We start from the raw sequence: 20,015 nt of genomic DNA on the forward strand, positions 1-20,015 counted from the left end.
TTCCTGAGTAGGTAGAACTACTATATTAGTCGTACTAGTAGTACGGAGTCCTCCGTAGTCGACTACGTATTAAGAAGTCTCGGTACGGCTGGATCCGTTTTGGTGGCTCTTACCCGGCCCACCATGTCAACTCCACCCTTTCACATTGCTGCTCTCTCTAAACCCCCAGCCGATGACTCCATTCTGAGAGAAATTACTGCGTCAGTCGTTAGAGACTAACGCTTTGCTCCATGCCGAACGGGTCCGGATACGAGGAGGAAGGCGCTCTTCTGTGTTCCTGCGCCAATGGTTCGAGTGCCACGCGGTTGTCGTGGCTGCATTGACGCCCGCCTTAAGGTCCGTGTAGCCTTTTCCTACCAATGCTTGTTTCCCCTCCCTTGAACATTTCATGCTGCCTAAGTGCGATTTACAAAGAGCAAGCTTTTTCCGCACCAATCAAATTTTTCTACGAGGGCTGTGTTGAGACTGCATTCGTTACACCACCGCACCCCGTTGGCCCTCTTCCACGTTCCCACTGCCCCCAAAACTCAACACAGATGCCGAGATTCCGATCTATCGTTTCGACCTAGATCATGGCCCTTGCAGAGAAGTGGAGCCCGGCATTAATTCATTGCCTTGTTTCTGGACACCAGCCAATGATGCCCGATACCTTGGTATTGCCGATGATAACGCTAACGCCCCGCTACAGTGCGATGGCAGGACCCCTTGCGCACGATGCAAAAGCCTGAACACACCCTGTCTGCGCCAGATCCGAGCGATCGAGTTTCGCGATCAAGGCCCGGCCCTGCGACAGAAATATCAGTCGACATCGCAGCCCTCGCACCTCTCACCGGTCTCGGATCGCGAAGGTGGTCCTCCTTCACGGTCGACCCGGTCCAATGTCCGATATCTGCCAGTTGCCTTTCCGAATAATGAGACGGTGTCGCATTCGCTATCCGTTACCGCTGTCTCATCCCTACAAACCCAAGTATTTACCAACTTCGTCCTATCAGCTTTCCCTTGTTATTTCAAGTGCACCGAAACACAAGTGCCGGTCAATTGGGTGGAATATGTCGAAAATCGGAGAGGGACTAATTCGTGTTTCGATTGGGCTCTTCGCGCTTGCACTACCTCCTATGCGGGCGCTGTGCACAATGATCAGCGACTGCTGAAAGAAGCTCGGGTGATGTATATTCAGGCCTTGCGGAGCCTTGGCGGGTTGTTGTCCCACATCTCAACGGCCAAATCGGACGAGGCCTTGGCGACGGCTATTACCCTGGCGGTTTATGAGAAACACCACTGTACCGATGCAAACTCGTGGCTTAAACATGCGTCAGGGGTCCGGACGCTGATGAAGCTCCGTGGCCCGTCCGCTCATCTTCATGGGTTCGGTTGTGCCATGTATGTCGCTTATCGAAGCTTCTTAGTCACAGAGGCCTTGGTGTCCGGGGAAGAATGCTTTCTGCAGGAGCCTGAGTGGCAGGCCCTCAATGAAGAAATTGCGGCGAACAACGCCAAGCTACCCGATTCATCCTTGTATACGGATGTTGTGGAACGCGGCTTCCTGGAGATCCTGAAGATACCCGGGCATGTAAAGCAGGTGCGCAAGTTGCTTTCTCTTTCATCGGAGGAAAGGGCCAGGCGCCAGCCGGGCGTCTTGCGTAGTGTCCAGGCCGCCCGTGCGGCGCTTCGAGGGATCAACACGGAGTTTGGTATCTCGGTGTCGATGCGCCGTGCTGGTCAAGGTGCTCGACAGGGCTTCATCGGCCCGTCTCCAAATTTCTTCCTCGACGGTTACTCCACGCTTTTCGCGAGTGGTGTTCGCTCCGGCCTGCTGATCCTCAACCAGCTGGTCATCGCCACAGATCCGACACAGCGAGCTTCGCTCGAGTTAGAATGCCAGCTTCTTTCGGGCGAACGATGTTCGAGTCTGGCCAGCTGTGAAGACTCTGTAGTACGTCCTTTAACACCACCAGACTCTCCACACCCGCCGCAGCTAGTAGTGGAGTCTTTGATCACTCCCTCATACAGAAAGCCACCCACGACAGACTGGATGGATCACATTGCAGGGACGATGGGTATGGATGGTGTACGGGTGAGCTTGCTTGAATAGCCTTGGACTACCAGTGGCATTGAGCTTATATGATTCTGGAGATACCCCTATAAACAGATAGAAATGTAAATATTGATTGTATGTATTGCGATGCTTCTTCGCGGCAGTCTCTACACTGCAAAAGCGCCGTTTGGATCATGCTGATGAAACGCCTCTTTGCGTGATTACATTGTCTACCGTGCTAATCTTCCAACTTCTTCGCCCCTCACAAGATGTGAAGAATGAATCCCCTTTTGCTTCTACTTCACCTTATGAGACAAAGCCACCAAACTGAACCCCCACCGTATCTCTCGGTTCGCATAGTTTCAAATTATTAGCCGGGCCAAATTCTCTTCCAAATCAGCGGCCGGGGTCACTCCAGCGACTGTTTGATGGCCTTGGCCACCTATCTGTGCACCACATCCCGAGCAGGTGGAGATTTGCATAGCGCCACCGCATTCTCCGATGGTGAAAAAATGGCCGTTCACGCAACGATACCAGTGTCCAGTTCCCCTGAATTCCCGTGCCATGGCAGCCACAACAGCCATTCTCTCTTCACTGGTCACGGGCGTGTAAAAAGTACCGCCGCGGAGCATCTTCAATGTACCCTCGATTTCGTCTGCAAGTCCATGTACCTGACCAGGGTGGGCCGTACACAGCTTTTGAGCTTGTTCAATGCACTCGTTACCCTCATTCAGAAGATCCTCTGCCCGAGTTGGCTGATCGCTGCTTTGGCGCTCTAGGGCACACAGCTGAGCGCCGAAAAGGTAGCCCTCGACCTGTTGCAATACGCGCTGTGAGTTGACAGCCATGGCCGTCAGCTTTTCTGCCTCCTTTCGGTTTTCCTGGAGGTCAAGGCGGAGAACGCATTTGTCGGACCCGCCAGGAGTTTGATTATACAAAGAGAGGAAGTCTCCAATCAACGCTGTATCGAGGCGAAGTAACAGCGAAGCGGCTTGAATGCAGCCTTTTGTCTGGAGCACAGTCTCGTCGAATTCGAATTGCCCAGTTTTTCGTTTTCGACGACGGGCATCTTCCACCATGTTGCGTACTTGATTGAAGGGCTGCTCCTCCACCTTGACTTTCTTGTAGTACTCTGTAACCTGATGGCGCAGGAGGATCATATATTTCCATCTTGTCGAATCATACTTCCTGAGATGCTGGTGCATCAATCGGATTTGGTGGTCAGGTGGCCCTTGAACCCTTAGAGTAAGGTCATTTTGGAATGCTTTTGCTGCCGCTGCCCCTTCGTGGTCTGGCAGCTGAGCCACCAATTGGGCAAGCTCTTGAGCCATAGGTACGTACTTCTGATTTAAATATAGAATAAATTTCTTCGTCGCTTCGTCTAACAAGGCACGCCTCACCAGTCTCCCATATCGGGATATACTTCTTAGGGAACCTCGACAGGTGACACAGTTCGGAACGTCCGAGATGGAGAACGGCTCTGATGATTTGGAAATCGACAACGGCTTTCCCATTTCATCAAGCACATAGTGTTTCCGAAGGTCCATTTGGGCATCCATGTTTTCCACGGTCAGAAAATGTCCACATGGGGGAAATATGCAAGGATTTTCCTCCAGGTCAATCTCTTTGTATGTCTGACCCAAGATGAAGTCTACAGACATATCCTTAATTTCGTCGGTCGCACATGTTTGGCAGAATTTCTCTGCTGGACAAGGTTCACCACATAAGGATGGGCATTGATGGCTGCACGGTAGAAGTTTCCCACATCGGCGAGAGCATGGAATGTGATCACACGGCGCGGCGCAAGGCATGGAACAGGCGCTATGTGGACATGCAGACAGACATTTTGATACTGCGCAAGGGGCACATGGCTCGGAACATGTCTTAGAACATCTGGAGTGACCACACTGGACGTCACAGGGCGCCGTACATGGCGGACACGGAGTGTCCCCGTGGCATTCTGCAGCGCAGGAATGGGCACATGTGGAATACAAACGGCCACACCTTTGCTTGCATTGCTCATGATCTACCTTGACGCCCTCATTTGTCTGAATTGTACATTGACTGCATTGTCGCTTACAGTTGTGACCACAGGATAAAGCAGCAAGACACTGGCGCGTGCATTTGTACTCAGGTTTGTTTACATCGAGGTGACAGGCGATGGTTACTTCGTGGTTGCAACGAGGAACATGCTTCTTAACGAATGTTGGACATTTAACCAGGCTGAGATCCTGTGCTTGCCAGCAAGGAAGACTGGCCATTGAGTGGCCACAAGGTAGGACTCGGCCTGCATCAAATACCATGATGCCGCATCTCTTGGGACAAGGGTCACCACACAGTCTGGGACAGGGGTGGGAACATCCTTTCTGTGGACGCGGGCATGTCTCTGGGCAATAGACCGTCTGATGAAGTATCTCTGAGTGGCATTTTTGCTTGCACGGGTGACCACACTGTAAACGCTTGCCGCATTGCAAACTGCAACCTCCCTCAGGCGAAAATTGTACGAAGTCGTTCGGCTGTGATACCACGATAGGAGTAGAAGGGTGACGGGGGCATCTGAGCTCTAAGCTTGTGCCAAAATTATCATGTTCTTCGAGGATGTTAAGAACCTTATGCCACATGTCCACACCCCTTGAGGTTTCCGAGTTGCCGATAATATACATTCCATGGCGTGCCCGTGAAAGCAAAACATTGATGCGATTCGGTGTGCGGAGGAAGCCACATCGATTTTGAGCGTTGCTTCTCACCAAAGAGATCACCACCACCTTTGCCTCCTCACCCTGGAAATTGTCTATAGTTGCGACTCTCAATGCCTGCAGGAGGGTTGATCTGGACACTGTGCTTGGTGTTGTCGGTCTTTCATCCTCCGCGAACCCTGCCTTGTCAAGGTCGTCCTGGTCTCTTTCTCCTAGGGTGATCGTGAATGCTTGGCTTAGTTTACGCCTCATTCGGTGAAGCTGGCCAAGATATGGAGTCAGAACAGCTATGTCTCCTGCTTGGTATTCTCCCTGGCGGAGCAGATGGCTTACTAGAGCCAGCGTCATTTCAATCTCATGATCATTCCAGTGAGATGTTGCCATGGCATCCTGGACCGAAGAGTTGCCTTCAGGCCGTCGGTGGTCAAGCCAGAAAAGCCTCTTTCTCATCCCTGCAACTTCGGGATACAGGCTAACTGAAGGTGCGTCTCGTAAGCGAGGGTACAATGTGCTTCGGACCAGCTGTGCGATTGAGGGATGCATTCGTCGTTGGATTTCCAGTGTAGAGAATGGAAGACTTATGCCAACGTCATCGTCCGGTTTGACAAGCCGTTCGAATAGCGAGCGATCCAAAGAGTATTGTTGTCCTGCCCTGCTCTCCCGAGAAAGCCCATAGTTCTGGATCTGAGGCCGCAGTTGCTGATGATCTCCGATCAGGATGACATGCTCGGCCGATGGTAAAAGCGAGGTGAGCAGATGAGCTTCTAGGACCTCGCCTGCCTCCTCGCACATAATCACCTTCGATTGCAGTCTGCGCAGCATGTTCAGATTGCGGGCTAAGCCGGTCGTTGTGACTCCTATCACATCAGCATTGCGCAAGCATCGCAGATCTAGCTCGTCTCGGATCTTATCATAGGACGCTTTGTTTTCCTGGTGCGACGCCAAGATCGAGTGAACTTGAGTATGGAGTTCCTCTCTACTCTCTCTGATCCAATGTTTGTATAGAACCTTGCGCTCCTTGGACGTCATGTTGTCTACATGGACCTGCTGAAGGAGGAGGTCCACTGCACGCGGCTGGCCCTTAGTTGCTGGACCAGTTTTGAGCCACGTCTGTAGAAGGTGTTGACGGCGTCGATCAGAAACCTTCCGAAAACCATCCTTGTCCTCGTCGAACAGTTGACTATACTGGCGAGGATGGTTTCGCTTTAGATGGAACTCCAAGCTTTGATCGGTGCCAATAGCATCGAGTTTAAGTGCGTCAAAACTGTTTTCATAATCATCAAAGTTCACTTGCAGCTTCCACTGCTCCTGCTTCTCCAGTTTTGTTTTGTCAATCTGTCGAACTACGGTTCTGAGATTGAGTGGCTGCAGTCTTTCTGATTTGGATTGTGAGCCGATACGGATAATTTGGGTCGTGATTTTATCATCCAACAGGCCTTCTAGAAGCTGATCGAGAGCGTGATTTGTGTAGCAGACACAGACGATGGGGCCAAGTCGTGGTTTTACTTTTGGCTTGTTGGCTAGTAGGACCTTGATCAGAGCGACTCCAGTAAAGCTTTTGCCCGTTCCTGGTGGGCCTTGAATGAGCCCTATCTTTCGCTGAAGGGTGTGGACAAGAGCCTGTGCCTGGGCATTATCAAGAGTAGACTTCTCTTGGAGCTTCTTCAAGTCAAGGGGTTGCGACGGGCTCACTAGGAGATCCGAACGGTCGTTCATAAGACAGCGTAGGTTGAAGCTAAACCCTGGCACTGCCGCATGCTTGGGAGGTGGCATATCCACTTGGCCGTTAAACATCTCGTCTGGAGCGAGGAATTCGGACATCGGAAGGTCTGCGGCTTTTTTCATTGACTGAAGTGCCTTTAAGGTTGGTTGGAATGATGGCAATAAAATCCCAGGAAACTCAATTAGAGAGCACGCGCGTTCACTGTTGCGCGGCCTATAACAATCTAGGATATACTGCCGATTCTCCTCAGTCGGTTCCACTAACTCCATGGTCACAGATGCAACATTCGCCTCCTTCCACAGCGATGAGACCTTCCTCTGCCGTCGTTCTTGCCTCGCATCCGTTCTGGGCCGCTCTGGCCCGGCGACGGTGCAAAAGATGGCAAATCCTCGCGGATCCGTGAGGCAGACGAGGGCACTGGACTGTAATCTTTTCGATAGCTCCCACCAGTCTCTGCGGTGAGCTTCCGACATGGTCCTGACATTCAACGGTTGTGCAAACTGGACGACAAATTGTAATCCCATGAAACGATCGAAACCCAGACCCCGTACCTGGACGTTCTGATAGACATTTGTCCTAACTTGGCTCTTCCGCACATCTCTCAAGTGACTGGGGCTCAGCTCAGCATGAATAACGTCTCGAAGCTGACCGATGGTGTCCTCCCTCAACAGCCGAAAATTTCGGTCCAAGAGCCCGGCGAGACCACCAATATGCCACTGGTGTGGGTCTTTTCCAGGGAGATATTCCGAACGCGGACTCATTATTTCCTTGAAAGTAGGCATAATTTGGATTCTGCAAATGTCCGCATGATCGTTGTCGTGGCGACCGCCAGGCGGGTCTTTAGGAGTGACAAAGGCTGCATGGGATTTATGGGCTTGTAGAGGCTTTGAGTCTTCCAGCAAAGGTGGTAGGGCAGCCCCGATCTCCAGACGGCGTTGTAGTACTTCCAGGTGATGCCGCGGTCTGTCTAGTGACCCAGCAGTCTTCAAGGCATGAAGGATCATGAAGAGGTCATAAAACCGCCTCGCTACCGGCCTCAACGGCTCCAGGATGAACGCAGTCGAGTTCAGCTCGACAATCTTGCAAAACACGAGGAGCGATAGTTCTAGGTAAGTCGAGGTTGCATCTTCGTGGAGCTCAACGTCCAGCTGCACCACATCGGCCAGATAATTCAGAAATGGCTCTGCACGATGGCCAGCTGGTCCGAAGATACAGTTGTAGATTCTAACCACGAACTCCTCCATCACCAACGACGCGAGGACCTTATGGTGGGTGATACTCTCGAGAAAGGGGAGGAACTGCCTTTGGAACACATCTCGTTTGGTGGCATTTGGCATCAGGGAATAGTCACGCTGAATGAGTTCCTGGATTCGTTGCAGGCCGCCTTCGTGGGCGAGACATTGGATCACTTCTTGGGCTGTGTTGTCGTCGTCAACTTCTATCAGCTTTCTGGCCGTTGCGAAGAACTGGCCCAGTTCCGCACCCAGTGGACGTATAGCCAATCGGCTCTTGGGGGCTTTTCGCTTCCAAGCGGCAAGGCCGTTGACGTCGTTGGTTTCATTCCTGGGCTGTTTTCGCGCACTCGATCTCGAGTTGCTTCCCTTGCTGGCAGGCTTTGACGGACCAGCCACATGGGGATATCGACAATTCTCGAACTTGCAGGACCCAGTTCGGGCGAACTGATAACAAATCCTTGTGCAGTATATTAGCGTCATGCCTGACATGTTTCAGTATGGATATAGTTACTTTGCAGATCCCATTCTGTTGATCACACAGCGGAGTCTGGTATACTTCGAGAGACGGCCGGATGTATCTCAGTCCGTATGAGATGGACGTTCTTCGTTGGATGCCAGCATAGATGGCGAGGAGGTGCCGGGATATGGTGGGACAGTATGGCTCTATGATATGTCTGGCTCGTACACCACGGTCGCAGAATGTAGTATATGGAGGAGTCTCTCGCAGATGTTCCAGCACAAAAACATCAATTATCCACGAATATTTCCATAGCAAGTTGCAGTATTGTAATAAAAAAATGATCGAACGCCATGGTGGGCACCATATATATTCACCAATCTACCTGAGAAGCAGGAATATGCCCTTGTGGCGTAATACTGTCAGCCTTTTCTCTCAGGATCACCCAATCAATCGGGTTGGGGTTCAGCAATTCACACAGCCGCGGCGAGTCTCTCCACCCGAGCTGAAAGAGCTGCCACATCATTTCTTTTGCTCTAGCGGGGAATCTATGGTCCTGAGTCAGTGAATCCCACTTGGGAATACTGGTTGGCTGTTGGCAGCCTTGGGGGTGAATTGACCATCCACCAGAAGGTGACGTGTCCCAGGCAGCGAGAGTCCTTAGGAGAAGGCTGGCGCCTATGCAATGTCCTTTCCAATGAACACCGTTCAATCTATCAATAGCCAGTTACATGAGATATATACACTGCCTTGTTAAACCACAAATATACAACCCCACCCCTCCTGATCGAACCCCCCCTAAGAAGACCCAGACCCAATCGCTCTTTTCTTCCACCCTATATCATATACAATATTCCCACCCCTCAAAACCAACCCAGGAATCCAGCCCTTCTCCTCCATCCACACAAGCGGCCACAACAGAAAGACCCCCATCACACAGAACACCGTCGCGAACGCATGCATCGCCAATACAATCCAGTACCCAATATGTGGGAGGACAAACTTGATGAATTCTGATGTTTGATAAAGATCCTCTTGTTTGGTGATATAGTAGAGCTTGCGGTGACCGTTTGTGTGGGTGGTAAGGGGCGTTTTGCTATCTGGGTTGCCGTTGGCGACGACGTCGGCGTAGCTTGCTCCTTCTTCTTCTTTTGGCTCGTGTGACTTTTCCGAGGACGCGGTGGCAGAATGGGAAGAAGATAAGTAACCATTCGGATTCGTAGTCAGCGATAACACCGTCGTAAGCGTCACAGGCGCAACATGAAATGGAACGACCCAGATCGTGAAGATCTGAGACATTGTCACGTAGAGTTTTTGGTTGTCGGAATCATATGCTACATCCCATTAGTACCAATCATCACCCATCTGTCGTCTCTCTAATTTAGGGAGACAGAATCTCTGTATGGCTGGGGAAATAACGAACCAATAGAGTGGATCTTCATTTCAATGCGCGGCGACATCACTTTATACCATTGGTAGATCTTCTTCACGACCCAGCGACTGCCTCGGAAATGCTGGATCCGGCAGAAAGGGTGGACGAAGGAGGCATCTGGGGTGAAGAACTTGTCGATGGTCTGGGATTGTTGCGTCGGGGGCGATTGCGTGAGGTGTTGGATTACCGTTGGGATTTCGGAGACTGGTTTTAATTTGGATGTTAGGTTTTGGATTGTATTGAGGGGCTTTTGGGGAGGGGATTGGATGTACCTGGATCTTCCATTTTGTCAATAGCCTTTGGGATTTATGAAGGGAATTTAAAAGATTGATGGGAGGATTTCAGTCTTTATATCGCCTTTTCTTGTTGATTTCCAAAAACCGGACCCGATGATGATGATGTCATTGCATGTGAACGTCAATGGCTGACATCACATGATATCCCTCTCCATGAAGGAGTTGGTGATTTGATTGATATACCAGTACATAGATATAACCAAGCTATCAAGAAGTAATCGTGACATACAACCCGGCAGAAACCCACGGGGTGGTGTGTTGGTAAGGTTCGGAGAAATGCCGTGTAAGTAAAGGTGCCATGGCTGTAGCACAGCATCTCTGATTTGATCATGCCATTTTGACTCCATCTAGACCCAAACGACAAAGTCAGATTCTATGCGAATATGGTTCAGATGTCAGGGTGGGAGATCATGTTGATCATGGAGCTTGGATCCCTAACTTTGCGGCACACCATCTCCTGAGAACCACCGGATTGCCTTTACAGCTCGATAGATCCGCATATCTTTGGAGGATGTTATTCCTACAACATATCTCAGAAACTTGTCAAGGGATAGCGCATCGGAGTCTTAATACACCAGAGCGTCTTGAATTCATCTCAATCTAGTAATATGCCCGAATTGCAGCAACTGAGAAAACGGGACAATGATATCAATGCAGCGATATCCTGGTCCGGTCGGTCGTTGACTGTATGCAGAGATCTCCTCGTAAGATATCCCGCAACCCAATTCCTGCCACAATTTCTAACCATCCCATACCGTAGACCATCTACGCTGGTATCTCCATTATGCACCGCAACTACGGAGATAGCAGAGCCGCCATCGCCTTTCGAAATTCAGCGTATCTATTCGACTATGTCGTGTTCAATCTGCCTGCCGAGTCTTCCAAGACACCTGCCCATATCATTTTGCAATCGAATCGTCTCCGAACTGCGGGCCTACAGTGAGAAGCACACGGAAAAGATCACAGGCTTGGCCTTACCACTGTCCCTAGCTGACAAGTATCCGTCCCTCTGTTCTCAGCTCTGGAGGGAGCTGGATATTCTGCCTCTAGTTCTGGAACACAAAGAACGGGCCAGGAGGGATTCTGACCTGGGTGAATTGGCGACCTTCTCGTCATGGGGCACCAAAGAATTCGATGAACAGGCGGACTCAATGGTCAGGAAGTGTATGCGGTATGTATGCGTGGCCGGCCCAGATCCATGAGGGCACACCTGATCAGTCACAGGTCTTTCGGCGTGGGCCACGTCCTGCAGGAAAATATAGGCCTTGGGAGCTTGGTAGAGGTTGATCGGAATTTTCGGGTGCGGCTGGCCAATCTGGAAGATTACCAGGCGACGGTGACTGCTCAGACATGGTCCATCGTTCAACATTATGCAGAAGAACTCAAGCAACGGAATGTGAAAATTGCATTCTTTAGCTTGTCCTCGCAAGGGAGACCAGATATCCATACAAGGCATTCATTAGTGAGGCTCTCTTACACTACCTGGGGGTCAATGCTAAATGGTGAGGGAGCGTTCTACATATTGCAAACTTGATACTGGCTTAAACTTTTGGCTTAGGTATGTCCCAAAGCCGCGTCCAGGGATGAGTTGCATTATCCGGAAGATGCACGATTCCCTAGAAGGATTGAATGCACCAGGTGATTTCCTCACAATTGATGATGAACTACGTATTCTGCAATGGGTCTATGAAAATGCTCGAAGATACTGGCTGTGTGAAGATGATCCTCTGCAGGCTCGGTCTAAGGGTGGCGCTGACATCGTGATCATTGATGATGCGTCTCTTACACCCGCAGCATTATTATCAAAGCAGGCCGATCCGAATCGACCAGCCATTTTTGAAAATCGAGTTCAAGTTCAACGGAGCGTGTTGCAGAATTCAAAGAACTTATCGACACGATCGTGGGACTTCCTGCGGGAACGTCTTAGGCATGTAGATCTTGTGGTATCTCAAGCCCCGAAAGAGCTGGTACCGGATATGATGCTGGAAAAGAAAGTTGGCTATATCCCGGTATCTGTGGATCAGTATGCCTCTCACTTTCTGGGATGATGTCTTATGCTAATGTGCTGCAGACTGGATGGATCTAGTAAGAATATGAGAGACTTTGACATCACATTTTATGGACGCGAGTTCAACTCCCTGTGTCGATCCTTCGAGACACCGATTTTGAACTATCCGGAGGGTATGTCGTGGATTTTCTACGGTTCGCGCCATCCTGTTATTACATCTCACTAATGCATATACCACACCACCTGCAGAGCAATACATCCTCCACCTCTCACAATTCAGAAACCTCGACGAGACCCTCACAGTCCTTCACGCCTACCAAAAATTCTGCATCCACTGCTTGGACGCAGGGATCAGCGTTCCCTTCCCCAAACTCCTCATATACCATTACGGACCATCCCGCAGCTCCAAAAGCACTCTCATCTATGATGCCATCCTCTCCCACATTGAGGTGGACATGCCACATCTCAGACCATCCATCTACGTAATGCAAATCGGCCCGCCAGATCAGCCCTGGAATACCCTTCTAACCAAAGCAAAAGTCGTCATTGAACTGTCCATGTGCGAAGGTATTCCCGCCATGCTGCTGGCTGCTATCCAGAAAGGAAAACCCATAATCACTGAGAGGGAAATGAGTTAGTTTTCCTTTACCAAGGGTGTTAGTAATATCCTTTTCTTTGAGAAGGGCGATGTGGACATCATTTCCAGGCTCCTGGTGGAGCTCTGGACTGATTCCCAGCTGAGCCCCACGCTACTGCCGGGACCGAGGGGGCTGAGGGATGAGCATACGACAGTTGGGAATGCGGTTAATTGGTTGTTTTTGGCGGCGGAAATGTCGCGCGAGGATCATGCCGTGGAGCTGGATGGGAAGAGTGTCTTTGAGTTGGCTGGTCAGGGGGCTGGTTTGTGTGTTTGAATGGTGTTTGCGGAAGTTTCCTTACCAACTAATGCTCGTGATGAGGCACTCCACGTCAACCTCTATGATTTGGTTTGTCTAATGGAAGGGGTGTCATGTTAGAAATATGAGAATCTCGAATACGATCCAGGCTAGATTGCCGATTTTTCGGTTGCCGGATACACGACCCGCCACATCTATTTCCTACCAAAAGACGGAGAAAAACAGAGACATTATTATATTAGAATAGAAAGTGCTCCTCCATCTCCGTAGCTAGGTTCCTCCACGCATTGTCATTCGTAAACATACTACTGGACCAAGCAGATAGGTTCTCATCTAGAAATGTATCCATCAAAGGATGGGCAAGAGTGTCTGGACAGTTCATACCAAAATCCGCTACTAAACTATGGCCTCCCGAGCTTGGCACTGATAATTTCTCACTGCTGGAAGGTTGATCATGGTTTCTTGTCCGACTCACTTGCTGAACTTGATCTGTATGCTGGTCTCTACCTAAGCTAGAGTTCGCGTCCCATGCTCCGGTTCCACTAGAGACGCCAGCCTGTATTAACGCGAGCCGCTCGCTGTAGTCCACTGCAGGAATATTTCCATGGTCCCGTATGGTCCGAAGTATATTGATTGACGTTTGGAGGAGATCAGATGTAGCCACACTTGGGTTTAGAAGGGCGGAGATAATAAGAATCAAGGAAGAGGAAAAAATGTGCTGTGCCTCCCAGTAGCCAAATGTGGCGATGGATCCCTCGATGAACAGGCCTTCCATGATTCGGCAGGATGTTATCGCGGCGTTTACACAGCTATCTGCCAGGAGAGCTGTAATGGGTGAAAGGGTGGGCGATTCTGGAGACAAATCCTTGTCATCACCCTGACATCGTCTTCGGAACAGATGCAGAAGAATCGGACGTGTCGTCTGCATGATACACTCGTTATAGGCCATGTGCAGGCTGGCAACGGGTCGCGGTGTCCGACATTCCCGCACGCAGAGCTCTGGGGGGAGCGCGTCGTTCCATGCTCGAAGTTGCTTTAAAATACTGTGGACCCTTTGCACGAACATGCCGTTGGCTCGTCGCGGAAGGCAGTATATTTCCGCCACTGTCTGGTTAGCATGAATCTCTCAGGCAGTGAAGTGGCCGACCGACGTACAGATATTGCCCGTGATACGAGCTAGTTTCACATTGGCACACATATGAGCGGGGTCTGCGAATTCCTGCTGTTCCTCCTCTGTGAGGCCGTCCATGGAAGGCAGCTCCACATCTATGTCTTCATCCCGCAATGTGATGGGTAGCCCGAGCTTGGAGGCTGACATTCGTTCGAAGTAGTAAAGCATCCACCACGTGCGTCTTCGACTCTCAAGTTCGACTGCACTGGCCGTTGTTGGAGCGGACCCTGACCTATGTAGTCCAAGACTCAATGCAAGCCTCATAGCAATGCCACTGTATGAATAAGCAGACCGGATGCGCCCCAGGCTGTTTGAGTACCATGCCTGCCATTGATCAATACGTCGCTCGTTCAGTGATCGCGACGCACTTACAATCAAAATCAGAACTTCGACATGCAGCAAGCTTGCTTCTTCATATATGTCGTGGAGCATGTTCAGGGCCTGGAGATAATAGTTTGTTCCGGGGATTATATGGGTGTCGTTGAACTTCCTGCGGTTTGTATAGAGTTCACCCAAGGCGAGAAGAGTCCATAGTTTGCACAGCCAAAGAACAGTTGGCTTTGAAGCCTTCTGATAAACAGCCTCAATCTCTCGCACGAACGAGACCTTGAGGAACAGATGATGATCGTTACCAATGAAGCGCCATGCAACTTTGATTAATAGCTTGGCTTGGGCTCGGTCTGGAAGCGTGTATTCGTTGTCATCCAATATATGGTTCGCGGTTTTTGTCGAAAGATATTGAGACAATGTAGCACTTGAAGGAGTTGGACCTATGTTGGTGCACTGAAGCAGTCGGTCACCGAATGCTATACATGATGCCTCGCCTGTGAAACCTGGTTCTGTTTGCTTGTCGCGGGTCCACTCTTTCTGTGTCTCGAAAAGCGGATTCACAATGCCATGTTCCTCTTGCGAGAGAGAATCTGGTTCATGCTCGGTGGCTGCTTCGACTCTGTGCTCTTTCGAAGATTCATTCTTCAGCAGGGTCTGTAACCGTTTGCTGTCGGCCTCAAGCCGTCGCAGGTAACTGGAGAGAAGCTGTCAGTAGCAAAACAAAAGTCGTTTGATGGGACAATTGCGCCCTCACTGCTCTGATATAGTGACTTTCCTCTCCCTTGGCGGAAACCTACACTCATCGCTTTTATTTGCTTGAGCACAAGAGCGACACGGATGTTCTCCCGAGCATTTGACCTTTTGAGAATGACATCGGTAACAACTGCCGCTTTTTTAGTCTCTTCATCATAAATCATCGGCATTGTGAACCGCTTACGCAGCGAACAGTCTCCGTGTGCGTTTGTGTGTCTTCATGGTAGCCCACTTGTGACCTCGGGCGTATTCTTATTTATTGATTTATATCCAGAGTGAGGGGAAGAACGAACGGGTAATCGGCCCGCACCGAATTTGCCGACTCTCCTCTCGGTTTGGAGGTCACTTGCCGGAGGTTATCGTCGTTTATCATCGTAACCCCGCATTTGGATGCGAACATGAATGCAATTATTTAAGGATGAAGTCGCGTCGTTTCTTGGAGGAACACCTCTGCGGTCGTTCTCAATCCAGAATTGTCTTTACATAACCTCAACTGCTGACACAATGATCAAGAATGGCATCCGCATTGCCATCGACAGAGGTGGCACATTCACAGATGCCTGGGCGGATATCCCTGGCCGACAAGATCATGTTGTCTTCAAGATTCTATCAGCCTCTCCAGATGAGTACGACGATGCCCCAACAGAATGTATCAGACGCATTTTAGAAATGGCAAGTGGCGAGGAGATACCCAAAGGCTCTTTGCTTGACCTATCATCCGTTGAATCCATCCGAATGGGTACCACAGTGGCTACGAATGCCCTTCTGGAGCGGAAGGGCGATCGTGTGGCCCTCATGGTGACCAAGGGCTTTCGCGATTCCCTCTTAATTGGGAATCAGGCTCGGCCCAACATTTTCGATCTCTCCGTGCAACGGCTTAAGCAGCTCTATGAGACAGTGGTTGAAGTTGACGAACGCATCACGATTGAAGGATATAGCGAGGATCCCGAGCCCAAAACTATCGACGCCGTGTCTGATCCTAACCTCGTTGTCGGTCTGACGGGCGAGGTAGTGAGAATATTACGAACGCCAGACCTGGATGCCGTTCGCTCACAGCTACAGGCGTTGCAATCAGAAGGGTATCGAAATCTGGCCATCGGACTTATGCATGCATATACCTACCCAGAGCACGAGCTTCAGATAACAAAGTTAGCCGAACAAATGGGCTTCAAAGTATCAGCGTCATCAGTTCTGCAATCGATGGCCAAATTCGTCCCTCGAACGCAGTCAGCCGTGGCTGATGCTTACCTCACTCCAATGACCGCTTCGTACCTTGAAGGCTTTCGGAAGGGATTCAAGGGCCAGCTAGACGATGAAAACGCAAACAAGGTACTACTAAGTCAGTCGGACGGTGGCCTAGCAACTTGGAACAGCTTCTCAGGCCTCCGAGGGGTACTCAGTGGTCCTGCGGGAGGTGTCGTGGGTTTGTCACGAACATGCTATGATGCGGAGGAAGGCCGACCGGTGCTGGGGTTTGACATGGGCGGAACCAGTACCGATGTGGCCCGGTATTCCGGCGCTCTTGAGCATATTTTCGAAAACACAATCGCGGAGGTTACCATTCAGACGCCTCAGCTGGATATCAACACCGTCGCAGCGGGAGGCGGGTCAATCTTGACTTGGGAGACTGGCTTGCTCAAGGTTGGGCCACGGAGTGCTGGCGCAAATCCCGGTCCTGCATGCTACGGAAAGGGTGGGCCGTTGACCGTGACAGACGCCAATCTGCTACTAGGACGAATCATTCCGGAGTATTTTCCAAAGCCTCTAGATCTAGATATCGTCAAACACAAGTTTGCCGCTTTGACAGATGTTATTAACAGGGACAAGGGAGGTGGAGATGCCTTTACCTCAGAAACCTTGGCGCTAGGCTTTCTGGCTATTGCGAATGCAACGATGACAAGACCCATCCGCAAGCTCAGTGAAGGCCGAGGGTACAGCGCTGCTAGCCATAACCTTGGATGTTTTGGAGGTGCCGGTGGACAGCATGCCGTCTTTATTGCTCGAGACCTGGGGATCCAGAAAGCAATCATTCCCCGCTACTCAAGTATCTTGTCTGCATACGGGATGGCTCTGGCCGATGTGGTGGTCGAGAGTCAGGAGCCTGTAGCGTGGAAATTTGAACAAAAGACTCTATCCGAGCTCCAAGCGCGGCTGGATCTGATATCTAAGAAAGGTATGGAGGCCTTGAAACTCCAGGGGTTTGAGGAAAAATCTATCGTGCATGAATGCTTTTTGAACATGAAATATCAAGGCAGCGATACGACCTTGATGATTCGGAAACCTGAGCAACTGTCAGACTTTGGAACAGCCTTTCATACTAGACATTCCCAAGAGTTTGGATTCTCCCAGTCTCGGGATATATTGATTGATGATGTTCGTGTGCGGAGTATTGGAAAATCCCGAGTCGTAGATACCTCGAGCCCATTCAAGGAACTGAAGAAGCTGGATGATCATTGCATAGTTCAGCCACCAACACCAGCATTTATACGAAAAGTATTCTATGATATACTTGGTTGGGCAGATACCAACGTTTATACGCTCCCTTGCCTGAGTCCCGGCTCCCGGATCAGTGGGCCGGCCATGATTATTGACGAGACACAGACAATTGTAGTTGATCATGCAAGCAGAGCGACCATCTTGCCTGAGCATGTGGTTTTAGAAGTCGGAAGCGTGAACCAGGAGCAGCTTTCAACCAATGCGGTGGATCCCGTCCAACTGAGCGTGTTCAGTCATCGGTTTATGACCGTGGCGGAGCAGATGGGCCACACGATGGAGAAAACTTCTATATCTGTTAATATCAAAGAGAGGTTGGACTATTCTTGCGCCATTTTCTCAGCTGATGGTGGACTCGTGGCTAATGCACCTCACATCCCTGGTCACCTCGGATCCATGAGCACGGCTATCACGGCGCAGATTGAGCGACATCCACCGGGTGATCTGAAGCCCGGCGATGTCATTATCAGTAACCATCCGGCTGCGGGTGGTACGCACCTTCCAGATATTACAACTATTACACCCGTGTTTGACGATAATGAGAACCCATCAGCCATCTTGTTTTACGTGGCGAACCGCGGTCACCACGCCGACGTGGGTGGAATTGCCCCAGGCTCTATGCCTCCCAATTCGACTGAACTCTGGCAAGAGGGAGCGGCCATTGAGTCTTTCAAGCTTGTCAACCAAGGTGTTTTCGATGAGGCTGGGTTGATCCGACATCTGTATGAGATTCCCGGCACATTCCCGGGCTGCAGTGGCACCCGCACGTTGAGTGACAACATTGCCGATCTGAAGGCGGCCGTCGCGTCGAACCAAAAGGGTATCCAGCTGATCCAAGCTCTCATTAAAGAGTTCACCTGGCCGGTCGTCGAGTTCTACATGAATGCAATCCAGGAGAATGCCGCACAGGCCGTGCGGGACCTGCTGAAAGGCTTCGCCCAACGATACGAAGGTGGGGTGCTGGAAGCAGAGGAGAGGAACGACGACGGAATCCCGTTCCATCTGCGAGTGACAATCGATAAGGATACAGGCAACACCGTTTTTGATTTCACTGGGACTGGGCCAGAGCATTCGGGGAACTTGAATTCGCCGCAAGCTTGCTTACATTCTGCCATCATGGTAGGGATTCACGAGTTCATAGATATACGATATTTGTTAACGAATTCTAGTACTGTCTCCGATCGATGATATCTGCGGATATACCTCTCAACCAGGGTTGTCTGGCCCCAATCCATGTGGTCTGCCCTGAGGGTACTATTCTGTCACCATCCATCACTGCTGCGACGGTCGGATGCACCACCGAGACATCGTCCAAGATCGCTGATCTTGTCCTCAAAGCCTTCCAGGCAGCCGCTGCTTCCCAGGGTACCATGAACAACCTGACATTCGGCTACGGAGGCACAGACCCCATCACAGGGAAGGTTGTCAAGGGTTTTGGCTACTATGAGACCATTGCCGGCGGAGCGGGAGCTGGACCCGACTGGGAAGGCACCAGCGGAGTACACACCCACATTACCAACACTCGCATTACCGATCCTGAGATTCTAGAAAAGCGGTACCCAGTCATTCTACACGAGTTCTCCATTCGCCGGGGAAGCGGCGGAGCAGGTCTACATCGGGGAGGTGACGGATGCGTCCGTGATATGGAGTTCCGGATTCCTCTTCAGGTATCGATTCTGTCGGACCGACGGGTCACGGCGCCCTATGGAATGGCGGGTGGCAAGGAGGGCAAGCGTGGAGAGAACGTGTGGATTCGGAAGGATCCTGTGACGGGGTCCACTCGGAGGGTTGCCCTAGGACCCAGACAGACGGCTCAGTTCCGGCCGGGGGATCGCATTGTGATTTTGACGCCGGGGGGAGGCGGCTGGGGGGAGGAGCCTTCGCGGGACCAGAAGGAACCTGTGGTTCTACGACAGAAGATTGACGATGCGGGCCAGAGTCGACTGAGGACGCAAGGGAGCCTGTATGAGAGGAATGCCATTGCGGTGGGGAATTAATAGATATACTTCCGCTATTCTACTCTGGTTGATCTTGTTAATATGCTCGGAGACAGAAACTATTCGGCTATTATGAACACAAGGAAGTCAATCCCGAGCCCACAATGGCTTTATCATAAAATCTTGAGGGGCGGGGAGAAGATAAACTACTGAGGATATAGTATAAACGTAGAAGGTTAGCCAATGATATGTACCGGTGCATTTTATTATTTGATCTCATTGCTCATGGATTTTTAAATCTTCTTGGCGCTCAGAAGGGCCAATGGGGCGAGTGACGATGATAAGGAACTGTTGGATTTTGGCAGAGGAAGCGTTACCTCATTTTCTTACTGGCAGTACAAGATAAGATATTTCAGTGCTCTGATTGGCCGGAGATAATCCTCCCTTTTTCTTATCGCGGAGTATCTCCGGAATAGGAGCCGGAACCCTAATCCTCCCGAGCGGACGGTTCTTGGGCTTCTCTCTCATACTAGAGGAGTGATAGTGGACTCCG

The 20,015-nt window shown here is 50.7% G+C and overlaps 5 protein-coding genes across 5 annotated transcripts; 3 read left to right on the top strand and 2 right to left on the bottom strand.

Moving 5' to 3' along the window:
* Nucleotide 1: 1 nt before the first annotated feature.
* On the top strand, nucleotides 2-2,245 carry BDV37DRAFT_164529 (uncharacterized protein). The gene is made up of 2 exons (XM_032079232.1): nucleotides 2-336; nucleotides 689-2,245. The coding sequence occupies exons 1-2, from the start codon at nucleotides 286-288 to the stop codon at nucleotides 2,090-2,092; spliced, it is 1,455 nt and encodes a 484-aa protein (XP_031939381.1). The 5' UTR covers nucleotides 2-285; the 3' UTR covers nucleotides 2,093-2,245.
* Nucleotides 2,245-8,607, bottom strand: BDV37DRAFT_164559 (putative NF-X1 finger and helicase domain protein). The gene is made up of 2 exons (XM_032079234.1): nucleotides 8,201-8,607; nucleotides 2,245-8,146 (listed from the first exon to the last, which is right to left on the bottom strand). Exons 1-2 carry the CDS (start codon nucleotides 8,212-8,214, stop codon nucleotides 2,398-2,400), a joined length of 5,763 nt encoding a protein of 1,920 aa, XP_031939382.1. The 5' UTR covers nucleotides 8,215-8,607; the 3' UTR covers nucleotides 2,245-2,397.
* A 1,875-nt stretch (nucleotides 8,608-10,482) lies between these two features.
* Nucleotides 10,483-12,796, top strand: BDV37DRAFT_273132 (uncharacterized protein; the record flags this gene model as incomplete). Its single annotated transcript, XM_032085002.1, has 8 exons — nucleotides 10,483-10,560; nucleotides 10,635-10,791; nucleotides 10,841-11,045; nucleotides 11,099-11,336; nucleotides 11,386-11,897; nucleotides 11,946-12,055; nucleotides 12,132-12,424; nucleotides 12,521-12,796. 8 exons carry the CDS (start codon nucleotides 10,483-10,485, stop codon nucleotides 12,794-12,796), a joined length of 1,869 nt encoding a protein of 622 aa, XP_031939383.1.
* Nucleotides 12,797-12,947: 151 nt separating this feature from the next.
* BDV37DRAFT_295604 (transcription factor domain-containing protein) lies at nucleotides 12,948-15,254 on the bottom strand (the record flags this gene model as incomplete). Its single annotated transcript, XM_032089931.1, has 5 exons — nucleotides 12,948-13,882; nucleotides 13,934-14,273; nucleotides 14,322-14,973; nucleotides 15,034-15,162; nucleotides 15,217-15,254. 5 exons carry the CDS (start codon nucleotides 15,252-15,254, stop codon nucleotides 13,017-13,019), a joined length of 2,025 nt encoding a protein of 674 aa, XP_031939384.1. The 3' UTR covers nucleotides 12,948-13,016.
* Nucleotides 15,255-15,536: 282 nt separating this feature from the next.
* On the top strand, nucleotides 15,537-19,522 carry BDV37DRAFT_273134 (Hydantoinase B/oxoprolinase-domain-containing protein; the record flags this gene model as incomplete). The annotated part of the gene is made up of 2 exons (XM_032085003.1): nucleotides 15,537-18,644; nucleotides 18,695-19,522. 2 exons carry the CDS (start codon nucleotides 15,537-15,539, stop codon nucleotides 19,520-19,522), a joined length of 3,936 nt encoding a protein of 1,311 aa, XP_031939385.1.
* Nucleotides 19,523-20,015: the final 493 nt, after the last annotated feature.

The sequence above is a fragment of the Aspergillus pseudonomiae genome (assembly GCF_009193645.1).
Source record: "Aspergillus pseudonomiae strain CBS 119388 unplaced genomic scaffold BDV37scaffold_55, whole genome shotgun sequence".
Classification (NCBI taxonomy): Eukaryota; Fungi; Ascomycota; class Eurotiomycetes; order Eurotiales; family Aspergillaceae; genus Aspergillus; species Aspergillus pseudonomiae.

What these genes read in the sequence shown, in the direction of transcription:
- BDV37DRAFT_164529 (XM_032079232.1), top strand. Translation starts at nt 286, where the DNA reads ATGGTTCGAGTGCCACGCGGTTGTCGTGGCTGCATTGACGCCCGCCTT. An exon ending in GCATTGACGCCCGCCTTAAG is followed by an intron (nt 337 to 688) that starts GTCCGTGTAGCC and finishes GCCCCGCTACAG; the next exon opens with TGCGATGGCAGGACCCCTTG.